Consider the following 12,751-nt stretch of genomic DNA (forward strand, 5'->3'; position numbering starts at 1 on the left):
ATTTCTGTGTCAGTTGCCCCCTTGTGTTGCTGAGATCACCAGTACATTCCTGCTTTTTAAGGAACTGTCGATGACAGGAGAAAAAACATTGTGTTGAATCACTGAAGACACCACACTTGGAAACAGTAGAAAATGAAGAAAATATGGAGAACAGAGTAAAAAGCTAAGGCTATGGATAAAGCAAACTGCTTTGGTGTTGATGGTGAAGACTATATTAGAATTTAGTTGCCATTGTTGACACACCACAGCACAATAATGAAGTGTGTCCTCTGCATTTAACCCATACGTGACACAGCTGGGAGCAGCTAATTCAGCACCCGGGGAACAGTGCTTGGGGGGCGGTACCTTGCTCAGGGTACCTCAGTGATGCCTTGCTGGTCAGGGATTTGAACCTGCAATCTTTCAGTTACAAGTGCAGTTCCCTAACCATTAAGTCACTACTGCACACATACTGCCACCTTGGAGCAATCATTGATAACAAGGGGTTAATCAGTCAAGAAGTGTTGTAACTGGCTGTGAATATTCATTGTGATTTAGTGATGTCATAATCAGAGGGGAAAGTTCACGTCCAGAAACTACAAGTCAAGACCAAGGTTTTGTTTGTCTGAATTTGTACTTACTGAATGAATGATATTAATTTATTTCCCTTCATTTTTTGTGCCATTTTTATAAATATCTCCATACATGCACCTTATTTTACATCTTCTCTTTTAAAATCAGTCAGTATTTTGTTTCTGTTAATATTTATGTTTTCCTAGATCGTGTGACTTTCTTTTAATATTAATTTTAATTCATTTTCCATCTGTATATTTCCCATTTGCTTTCTCTGTGCTGTTTTATCATTTGCACTTCGCATGCTTTTCGGCTTCGTTCGTTTTTACAAGTCTTTTGTACTCCATGGCCACCGTATTTCGTCTGCAGCTAGAGCGTCGACCGCTGCAGCGCAATTTTCATGACTAGTCTGTAATAGATCATTCAGTACGCTAGATGTCATAGTATTTTTTAGTAGCTATAACACTGCAAGCGTCGCGATTTCCGCTATGCCTTTTTACGTTTCTGCGTGATTCGTCCCTTCTTATTTACATATGTATTTACATCTTTGTTTACTGCGTACAGAAGTTTCTGAATCGTCCGCGTATGATACCGGATACATTTTTAACTGAAATTTTACCTTAAATATTTACATTGGAAGAAAGTTTGTGAGACTTCTTTAGAATTAGCAGCACGGCTAAGGCGGCGAAAGCTTCGCTACACCTTTAGGCATGGCAGCGGCAACCGTGGCACCTGAATCCGATACATCAGGCACCGAAAGCAGTACGGCAGACTCGGAAAGCCACAGTTCGGCATGGAGCGAGTCTCAGCTTCGGAAGTACCCTTTTCAAACCAGGCCTATCCCGCGACTCTCTCATACTGACCCCCGAGCGGAGATACTCATAAACAATGAGGTAAATCTGTCGGACGCTTTTTGCCAGAATGCCCAGCGATACAGCAGGATAGGAAGATATGACCATAAATAGCGACGGTAGCGAGCCGCGTAGCTGAAACACTCCTCCTTTTAAAATAACGTTAGCCGGTCACGTTTGGCCATATGTTTCTGTGTCCGCTAACTTCACTGTATTTTAAAATCCAGGAAATTTGGGTCTATGCGGATTTTTAGGCAATGACAGTGGTTTACATACTCAGGAATGTACAAGGCTGTTGTCTTTCGGCTTCTGTCTTATGAATATGCGCAGGGTGGTTAGTATTAGCTAGTGGATGCTTTGTTTGATCACTTAAAAATCATAAACTGTGATAATACTTCATAAAGGATTTTTATAAACCAGTTCCAGTTGGTGTGATTAAAGTCTTACAATAATTTTGCATTTAAATGTATTTGTTTAGAATCATGAGGTGTATGCCTAATATGTGTGTCTAAGTCAATTGAGTGGCTTTGTCCACGGAGTCAGTTTACTGTATAGCTAGGCATGTAGTCCACTAAATTGTCCTTCTGTTAAATGTGCCTTTGATAGAGGTTGCAGCTAATTTAAATGTCATATCAAGTAAGGAACTTCTGGAAACTGGAAAATAAAAAATAAGTTTAGCTAGTAACTCAGTCTGCGTACTTTTCGGCGTCTAAAATGATCAACTTCATGATTAACGTTTATGTATTGATGGGAATAAAATTAAAGGGAGCATGCTGTGAATTGTCTGTCTTCTAATTTATATTCTGAGAAACATGTCAGCCATATAGTGTTATTGACGTGGGAACCTATCATGCCTAGTTAATATTATGCCACATACAGTTTTTGTGTTAATCTAAAATCTGCCACTGCTTTTTTGCGGTTAATTTAAAATGCTTGAAATAAAACTGAAAATTAACTTAAGTTTAATTTGAATTGTTTGGGAGCACTCTGGCCTTTGGCTTTTCTGGTACAGGATGCTATATAACTAAAAGCATATCTTCAGATGAAACACCGCAGGTAGTTGTTTCCATCCTTGGGATACCGGCAACTTTGCACCTTTAGTGCAAAGGAACATAGGATGCTGCTGTACTGAGTGCAGCATTTAGGTATGAGGTGGAAGGCTGGGGTTGAATAAAATTGTATTTTCTGAATGGTCTAATCACGGTGGTATGATGAGAAAGTACCACCCTACATGGGACAGCTGGCATGTTTCAAGTTTCACCGCCGGCATCTCTCGAACCCATGCTTGGCAAGTGGCTCAGAGGGTATCTGTATCGGTGATATTAGACAGAAATGTATTGATTATTGCAATTGGTCAAAATTTCCATATTGGTGCACCACTAGAGGATGGCATGTATTGTTTCTTGGAAATAATCTTTGTTTTATTTTCATTTCCAGAGCAGTATAAGTTGACCCTGATAAATATTTCTTGTGTATTATGTGTGGGAAAATTATCTTAAAACAACTTTTAAAGTATTTTAATTTTGGGTAAATAGAATAGTGCTTTTGTATTGATGACTTGGCAGCTAAAAAGCTTAAATTTATTTTTTTGTTTTGGAATTACTTGTGAGTTACACTCACTCACAAGATAGTAAGTGCTAAAAATGATGCTACTTTCCAATTAAATGCTTTCTGTTTGCAGGAGCCAGTTGTCTTAACAGATACGAATCTTGTGTATCCTGCGCTTAAATGGGACCTGAACTACCTGAAGGAGAACATGGGAAATGGAGATTTTTCAGTGTATATTGCCCAAAACCACAAGTTTCTCTACTTTGATGAGAAAAAAATGGTGAACTTTGAAAACTTTGTACCGATGTCACGACGTACGGAAATGAAATTTGCAGAATTTGTGGAAAAAGTAGAGGAAATTGAAGAATCGGGTGGTGACGAGAGGTAATGTGTATAGTGTAACTTAAAAAAAAAAACTATATAATGTATTACCGTGATTTCCTGAAAGTCATCTGTTGTCATTCAGTATTGTGTAGTCAGTGTGCAACATATGTGGTTTAAGTCAATTGCATGTACCCATGCCCTGTGGTAGTTTGGCTTTTCATCCAAGGTGTATCATACTCTGTGCTTCCAAAGATATTATTCTGGTTCTCTGCAAATCTGTATTTCATGATTTTATGGAGAAATTGTTGTCATTGTTATCATGTCGTCATGACTTTCACTTAATTATAAAATTATATTTAATGTACATATTAATGTATTACCCAGCAACTTCTGCTGCTGTTTCTGTGGCCTTTTTTCCAACTTAACATTTAAAGAGAGGTTTATCTGTGACCTTTACGCTAAATGATTTTATTTATTGGTTAACAATTTTATGCATGGTAGTCATTCACGCAAAATTGGATCATTTAATCGGAAGAACCTGCATGATCATTTGAGAATTAATACTTTGTTTTGCACTTCACTGTCTAGCTGCATTTATGCCTATTCGACTGTTTGACGGCATGCATGTAATGGATGTGTTATTCCCCTCACTTGTGCATCTCTTTGGATCCGCTAAATATGTAAAATATATATATATATATATATTTTGGAGACCAAAACACTATATATAGTTTAGGGCTAGTATCGTCGATATACTAGTATCGCCGTGCATGTTATGCACATGTAATTGTCGCATCACCAGGACCACGACAGCTGGGTTGAGATTAAACTTTTATACTGTCCTATTGTGGTATATGGTATTTGTCAAAAGCAATGCTGTTTTTTAATACAGTTCCAGTGTTTTGAAATCTGTGATAAAATTCATTGGGAGGTCCTCCTGATAACATTCGCTAATTGGAGATTATCATTACTATGTTTCGCTCTGTCATAGGAAACAAAACTTAGCAACCATTCAGTCTTAATGATTGCTCCTTTTCAAGATTATGTAGTATATGTTTAAAAAAAAAAACAGTGTAAAGTTTACCATCAGTCCATTTGCATGACCTTTGCATACACTCTTGAAGTCAGTCATAATCATTTTCATCCTTCCTGTTGAAGTCACTCCTAGATGGTGTGATGTTTTTGTGAGTTTAACAAACTGAACAAGTGATAGTCACTAAAAGACACTACCCTTCTGCTGTATGGAAATATTTTTGATTGGCATGAACACCACTGACTTATTTGATGCACTCATTTGGTAGATAAGTTCTTTTTAGCAATATTTTAAACTCCTGTTTTTTGCCTTATTAATAGTGCAGTTTCACAAAAAAAAATCACATCATGATATTTGAAAATTTTCCAATATTGTGCAGCCCTACTACAGCCTGAAGGAAGTGAGTGGACATTTACATAATGGTAAAATGTTATTTGATGATATTTTGGATTCAAGGTAAAGATCCTCCTGTAATGGACTAATGAAGCTGGGGAGTCATTGGATCTACTACAACATGGTTGGGTTAATTCACCTGTAGCAGTCTGCAACAAAGCTCCATTATAAATTTCACTCTCAACACAGCACACTTGTGTGAACAGGTGCACATACTGTACCAGTTGCAGGTTTCACAGTTTCACTTGCTGTAACAGGGCATTGTGTGGGACATTGAGAAGAAATGCAGCCTAATCCAATGTGAATGTGAGCCTCCACACCATAGGTGCCACAGTGGAGATAAAGCTTGTTGTCCCTGCTTTAAGATGCATTATGCTTTATTTGGTGCCCCACTGGGAGGCTCCATAAATGTTTGATTATATTTAAAATGAATCAAAATTAGGATTAAGTACCTTATTTCAAAGCCTGTGCTCCTTTGATGGTTATTTTGTGTTTTCCTGGTTTCAGAGTTTACTTGCAACAGACACTGAATGATACAGTAGGACGAAAAATCGTTGTGGATTTTCTGGGCTTCAACTGGAACTGGATCAACAAGCAGCAAGCCAAACACAACTGGGGACAGCTAACCTCTAACCTTCTACTCATAGGCATGGAAGGTAACGTGCACACTTTCCACCATTTCCACATACTTGTTACTGACTTAGATACCATGCAGTTCAGTCTGTAGAGTCTGTCTGTAAGCTCATTACGTCTGTGCTAGGCTTTGGCGACTTGAATCTTAGGCGACCGTGTAATCTGGTCTGTGCCACAGTCAGCTTTAGGTGGGAAAAGAACATGGAGATATGCGGATAAACTTTGTGTTTAACGTGAAAGAAGACTCAGTGCAGCCATGTGGAGTGATATAACCGGGATAAATGCAAAATCGAATTGCCTTGAAATAAATAGAAACAAATAGTAGATTTTTCTTTTAATGTGTTTGGAAAGTTCACTGTCATGAACTGAACTAGGTTTAGAAATAACACAACCCACTTGGTTTTTCTACTATATTTCCAACTAAATTCTGCTCTTATGTTTTGTTTAACGATAAAATTCATATAAAGCAATTTTTGAATTAGTTCAATAATTTAGTAGTTAAGTATTAAAGTTTTTCCGACAGTTAAATTTGCATCTTCAAAGACCGCTTGTTTGGCCCTAACGACATGCCATAATAACAGCTTTACACGTGTTTCCTTCTGGAATCTGGAGCAGATTGTGTGTGTGTGTGTGTGTGTGCGTGTGTGAGTGTGTGTGTGTACAGAAAATTAAGTGAAATTTTCAAAGAAATATGACAGGTTATGACTAAACCTCTTATTTTCATTGACTGCTTGTACTGTAGTCAGTCTTAGATTTTGTAAAATGTAAGATTTTCCATTGTAGCATTATATCCCATTACAGCTGCATGAACTAATTAATTTTGCTGCTTGTTTTTTTTTTTCTTTTATCGTTTTATAAGTGTGATAGTTGAGATTGTGAATTATAACGGGTTCAATGTTAGTGATGCACATAAAATATTAATGTCAGTATATTTTTCCTTGTTTGTAGGGAATGTAACTCCTGCACATTATGATGAACAACAGAACTTCTTTGCACAAATAAAAGGTTACAAAAGATGCATCCTTTTCCCTCCTGATCAGTTTGAGTGTCTTTACCCTTTCCCTGTTCATCATCCCTGCGACAGACAGAGTCAGGTAAAGCTTCAGTATATAACACAGACATGTCCTACATTCATGTGTATGATGTAGAGTTTATACTTTTTTAACTGGAAATTTGTTTGTATAATTTTAGGTTGATTTTGAAAATCCTGACTATGAAAGATTTCCTAAATTTAAAAATGTCCTTGGATATGAGACTGTGGTAGGGCCAGGAGACGTGCTGTATATCCCAATGTACTGGTAAGAGCATACATCAGCACTCTGAGTAAAAATTGGTTTAATTGTCATTATCTAGCATCTAAAAAATGGTTTGTTTGTTTGTTTTTTTTTTGCTTTGTAAATGTCCCAGGTGGCATCACATTGAATCCTTGTTAAATGGAGGAGTGACTATCACAGTCAATTTCTGGTATAAGGTATGTAGTTCTTGCAGTGAGAGAAGCAGAAAGTCTGATTTACAATATTTAATTCTGAAACTGTATTGTTGTTTTATTTTATTGTATCTGAAAATGTCCTTTGCTTCTTGTAGGGAGCACCTACTCCAAAGAGGATAGAGTACCCTTTAAAAGCTCACCAGAAGGTGGCTATTATGCGGAACATAGAGAAAATGCTGGGCGAAGCTTTGGGAAATCCACATGAGGTACAGATATATTATAAACATTTTGTAGTTTAAGTTTATTAAGAAGTATCAAGGGCCTAAAAAGCAAAAAAAATAAAAATTCTTATTCTAAGTTGGGGAGTGGTTGGTGTTTTGCAAAAGATGCATTCTTGTGATACATTATATATCCATTTATTATAGATAGAAGAAAAAAAATCATTAAATGTAATTGATTATTTCACCAAAATAATAAGATAACTGGTGGTCTCAACCTGGTTAGCCCCAAATAATTTTATCCTAATATTCTCAGAGTACCACTACAGTGTGGAATATGATGAAATTATATATGATATAAAGCATCAGTGGATATTAATAACTTGTCACTGTGCTGTATGAGTTTGGGGGGAGAGTGGGAAGCCACATTTAAGGCGTGTTTATAAGATATTCTTATAAACTAAGTTGTTGTTATTAAAGTAATTAATAAAGTATATATATAAAATATATAAGTAAAGTATATATATAAAATTAGCTAAACAGGTTAGATAGTATAAGTCTTCCAAAACATAATGAAGTATCTGACAGTGGTTTTATAATATAATATAACAATGTGTTACTCTTCAGTTTTTGTCTAAAATTCCTAAAATAAATTTCAATTTCAGATTCTGTGACTACTTTTATTAATAGGAATGTGCATAACACTAAATGTTGTTCTTATGCATTAATTAACTCCAGTTCAGCAGCATATTTTTTCTTCTCTGCCAAGCTCCAGTTTCACAGATATTTTTGTAATATATGTATTTTTTTTCCAAGTTTTTTTTTTCCTCCAAATGTAATAAATGTGCTCTGTGGTGTGTATCATGCAAACCCCTAGCAAAACAACAACCCTGTTACACCACTGTCCTCCTGGAAAACTATTGAATTGAATTAGAATTCACCCTTTTAACATTTAAATTGTCTTATTAAACAGTATGGTATTGTTACTGAGGATAATTGTAGGATAATATGAGATCCTACCATTCAATGCTGTTGATTTTCATTTCAGCACTTTTTTGTATTCCAGTGGTAGCCTAACCATTTCCCATGTATAGCTGCTTTTTAAATTAAATGCTCGTTAAAGGGCCTACTTCTTTGTTTCTCTACTCTCATTACACGTTTTCCCAGAAGGACACATGTTAAGCCTGTGCTTAGAGTAAATTTGCAGTCTCATATTTCTGCCTAAGCATATGGAAAGCGCACTGGTGGTCTGATTTAATCTGATTTAGTCAGCTTTGAATGGTGCTGTCAAATTTCAAGAATTAATGAAAATAAAATACTGCGTATTCTATTCCTGTTCTTGGTGCTACATACCATAAAGGTAAACAAATATCTGTGTGAGAGCCCCACATATTAAAAGACGTGTTTCAGAAAGCAGCACTGTTTTGTTTGTGATAAGGAATGCATTTTGAGTTTCTTGTGCTGTTAAGCTTTGACGTCCTATAAAATATTTTAGGTGTTTTACAGTGACATTTTTTTCTGTTTGACTCTGTGATAGAATATACAAAAACACTGAACTGTGTTACACACTTAAACACTAATGTGGCAGCAAATGTCTTATCACAGAGTACATTCACAATATAATAATTCTGTGCAATGGAAGGTCTTAAACCATAATGTTCTGAATGTCTACTACTACTGCTGCTTTATTATTATTATTGTTATTAATTTATTATTTGTTGCCACCTCCTTCTGTCAGCCAAATAATTTGAAGCTTCTGCCTCTTCTTCCCAGGTTGGGCCTCTACTGAACACAATGATCAAGGGGAGATATGAACAGAATTTCAGCTAGTGCTGTCATCGCCTTTGTTCCCTGTGTGCTTTCATTTCTATTTTTGTACGCATGTCGAAGCTACAAGTGCATGCACTACTACTTGAACACATTTGCCTATTTATCATCTTTATTTGATTCCAAAAAAATGTGTAAATATTCCTGATTTATGATTGTCATTTAAAATGTCATTTATGATGCTAAGATATTACAAGTGAATGATGTTTTCAATAATAGTTATTGTATAGGGTGAGTTGTAAATTAAATATAGCTTGATGACTGAAAAGACACAATCGTAATTTGGTAATCAAACAAAATTTGTGAGTGTTATTGGGCTCTTTCTTTGTACAGTGAAATATGCCCTATATTGCTTTGTTAATGTTCAAATATTGGACAGAGTTAGAATAATGCACATTATTCAGTATTAACTTATCGTCCCATTTTCAGTTTTTGTTTAACATAAATCTCTCTTTTTTATATATATATAGAATATATTTAGAAAATGTAAATGCTCCCTGGAAGTTTTGCTAAGTGTCAGGTAGCATTTTGTAATGTATTTATTGGCTATGATGATGTTGGGATCCTCTTTGCACATCGCAGTGCAGTAATTATACCAAATAAAGTACGACAAATTATATAGTACTTTATAAATTATCACAGTATCCAAAATTCTAAGAATGACAAAAACACAAAGAGATGATATAGGAAAGTAGGTGCATGGTGACATTTGCATTAATATTACATGTTTTGTTTGGTTCACCAGGACAGTAGGCACATGTGTTCCAAAACACTGGATTGATTTTTTTTGTAAATGTCTGTAGTGATATTCATCAGCTAGTTGATATGGAGTTTAAATATGAATATAGCTGAATATATGAATTTCTTGTTGTGTGTGTTTTATATATATTTTTAAACTATTAGTTTCAATCCTCACCTGATCATCGTTTAACAAAAATCCCAATTAAAAATGGCAGTTAATTGCTTTGTCACTTAATGTCTTTCGGAGTATTGCTGATTTTTAACCACATTGTGCAAATTGCTTTAAGATCTTTAACTGCACATATTTTAAGACCTAAATCCTTCAAATATTGCTGGTCATATTCAGTAAGGCCAAAATATTATCAAATCGCTATGAAAACCTTTTGTGTCCCAAGATTTGAAACGCTTAAAGGCTTATTTAAAAGCATGATGGTGCAGTTCCTAGACATGGTTTGAAACAGACATGCTGTGTAGTTAAATGTGTTTGTGCAGTGTCAGGTAAGTTAATGAGTTGGCTAATTAGATTCCTACAGGGCAGCCATTTCCTTAACCTTTGTGTTATGTAACGTGACAGTCCACCAGGAATTAGGCTTGTGACACAAGTTGACCACAAAGGAGCGTTAAGAGGAAAGGATTGCGAGCCACAGCATTGTCTTCCCCAGTCCGGCTTCAAGCCTGCACTGGTGAGCAGGTCAGGGAGAGAATAAAATGTGCAAGTGACTGGACCAACTTGCTTGACAGATGTCTATTATTTCACAGGCATAGTGAAACTGCCTGGCAAAACTTTCATCTCAGATGGACCCAGTCCCAATGCTACTGAAAGAATGGTTGAAGAATAGAATGGATTTGGGCAGAGACCAAATAAGAAGATGAGATGGGAACTAAGCCCTCGAAACATGGCTCTGCAGTGCTCTAACACAACTGAGACGAGGTTTAGCATCAGCTGTTTGTATTCGGTATCAGGCTGTCCAGTGACATATATAAAGAGGATTAACAGACACCAAGAGGTACTATGGGCAAAGTTAAAAAAGAGGTTATCAAGCTTAATAAATACTATTAGGAGAGGGATTAGTAATGCAACCATCTCTATAAGTGGAGAAACTACAGAGGTCCCTTGAGGGGATTTTAGGGAATTTAAGGAGTCTATATGTTGGCTATCTGTTCCCTGATAAGTCAAATAATAGATTGATGTAAAGTCTGCTGGAAAAACAGAATACAATATAGAGATGGATCCGATCGAGTGGCCCAAGAAGACTTGCCTGCTAATCATGGATTACTTCTCATGGTACATCGAAGAAACACTGCTCAGGTCCACTTACTCTGCACTTACAATTCAGACTATCAAAGAAGTCTTTGTCTACCATTGGGACATCAATGACTGTTGTGTCTGACAAAGGGCCACAGTTCTCAATCGAGGCATTCATATTAGCAAAAGGGCATCTCTAAGAACAGCCAACAAACTTAAATTGTTCTTGAAAATACGTCTTCCTCCAAGTGGGTGGGTGCAATCCAACCTGCTTACCAGTCGCTTTCTCTCTTCTACATGATTCAGATTTTAGCCATGCCAGGGAAGATATGCTGCATCCCATTTACCTTGAAAGTCAGAGCTGCTTGCTTACTGGATAAAGGTACCCAGGTTTAAATGGCCTTTATCTTCATTCACTTACATTTAGCCCAGACTAGCAAAATCTGACAAGTTTTCCAGCCAAGCAAAAAGATCCAGCTTTCTGAAATAGGCCCCAGTTCTAGCCATTCTTAGCCATACCAGTTGATAACAACACATTACATGCTATTTTGCACATACAAACAGCATTTCAACATATCCACAGTAGTTGGACAGTGTGTGTACTTAATGAGCCACACGGAAGTGCTAATAAACAGTGTATAACTACAGCTTTCTTTTTTCCTAATTGCTCACCACCACTCCCCCTCTTCAGAGGACAACTTTATTTTACATTAAATTAAAGGTATAGTGTAAAGAGTGTGGCTGCTCCAAACTCACCTGTCCTAGTACCGTGATTAAAAAAAAAAGGGGGGGGGGGGGAGAGATGGGGACACCGACACAACAATTGTAACAATAACAGACATTAACTAACTACAGCTTTCAGGGTTCTAGAGGGTGCTCTGACTTTCCAAGCCGGAATTCCAACTTCAGGGGGTGTTCCAGCTGAAATTTCGACTAGGAACTCAGAAATTCCGACTTCCAAGTTCGAATAGAACGCAACAAAAATCGCACTCTCTGTTCATGGTGATTAGTGGCTTGCAGCTGCTGCTATGCAGAGGATTTCTGGATGACTGTTAAATTATACCTATAGGAGCTTGAATATTTATCTAAGCATGAGGTATGCATGTTATTAAGATAATGAGCAGTTTTTTATATATATATAAAATACGAAGTATTACATTTACCAGACTCCAAACCCTCCTAGAAGGTCTAACCGTCACGTTTTCTCCAACACTCCTGCTGTGAGGTAGTATTTGTATCTTTCTGAACTGGATTCTACCTTACCCCATTTCCAAAGAGGCTAAAGCACGTTGAAGACATTACAGAGTTCCATTTTCAGCTTTAATTAATTAACAAAGACTGCATAAACTGTATTTAAAATATGTGAACATGCTATCAATATGTTAGCCTTTCCAGACCCTGTGCAAAAATGTTCACAGTATAAAAATTACTAATAAAAGAAAGAAAACTTGTCTGTGGTATTTTAATCATTTTATGTAGCTTTACCAAGGTTCACAATCTTATTATTACGTGGCCAGTTCATTTCATAAGACAATGAAACCATTGTTTCTAATTCAATGCATTTAAATGCCTATTCTTAGAATGGTGCATTTACAACAATTACAATAATAATAATAATAATAATAAAAACTAAACTTATTTCATTGTTTTAAAATATACGAAGCATTTTATCTTAAATAGCTAAAGAACAAATGTGTCATAACGACAATAATGATGCCGCAGGAGAGTGTATTTGTATGGTTAAAGTGAATTCATGTTATTCAGGTTAACTTGAACTTCTGTTAATGAAAAATAAAATTCCCATATGCTAGTTTCAATATAATACCCGAAAAGCACGAACTGATTAGGTAACACTGGCCTTCCAGGACACAATTGCCTTATTATACGTGCTAATTGGATTAGCTGTTCAGTCATATTCATTAAAATTCTTCTTGGGACTTAACAGCGTGCATGCTT

The 12,751-nt window shown here is 36.2% G+C and overlaps 1 protein-coding gene across 1 annotated transcript; it reads left to right on the forward strand.

Moving 5' to 3' along the window:
- Positions 1-981: 981 nt before the first annotated feature.
- Positions 982-9,784, forward strand: hif1an (hypoxia inducible factor 1 subunit alpha inhibitor). The gene is made up of 8 exons (XM_049008973.1): positions 982-1,445; positions 3,085-3,335; positions 5,209-5,357; positions 6,283-6,428; positions 6,526-6,632; positions 6,742-6,805; positions 6,919-7,029; positions 8,755-9,784. The coding sequence occupies exons 1-8, from the start codon at positions 1,263-1,265 to the stop codon at positions 8,809-8,811; spliced, it is 1,068 nt and encodes a 355-aa protein (XP_048864930.1). The 5' UTR covers positions 982-1,262; the 3' UTR covers positions 8,812-9,784.
- The last annotated feature ends 2,967 nt before the right edge of the window (positions 9,785-12,751 follow it).

This window comes from Brienomyrus brachyistius, chromosome 3 (genome assembly GCF_023856365.1).
Source record: "Brienomyrus brachyistius isolate T26 chromosome 3, BBRACH_0.4, whole genome shotgun sequence".
Taxonomy (NCBI): domain Eukaryota; kingdom Metazoa; phylum Chordata; class Actinopteri; order Osteoglossiformes; family Mormyridae; genus Brienomyrus; species Brienomyrus brachyistius.

Coding starts and splice junctions, on each gene's coding strand:
- hif1an (XM_049008973.1), top strand. CDS start 1,263: ATGGCAGCGGCAACCGTGGCACCTGAATCCGATACATCAGGCACCGAA. Junction 1,446..3,084: donor AGATACTCATAAACAATGAG/GTAAATCTGTCG, acceptor TTCTGTTTGCAG/GAGCCAGTTGTCTTAACAGA. Junction 3,336..5,208: donor GAATCGGGTGGTGACGAGAG/GTAATGTGTATA, acceptor TCCTGGTTTCAG/AGTTTACTTGCAACAGACAC.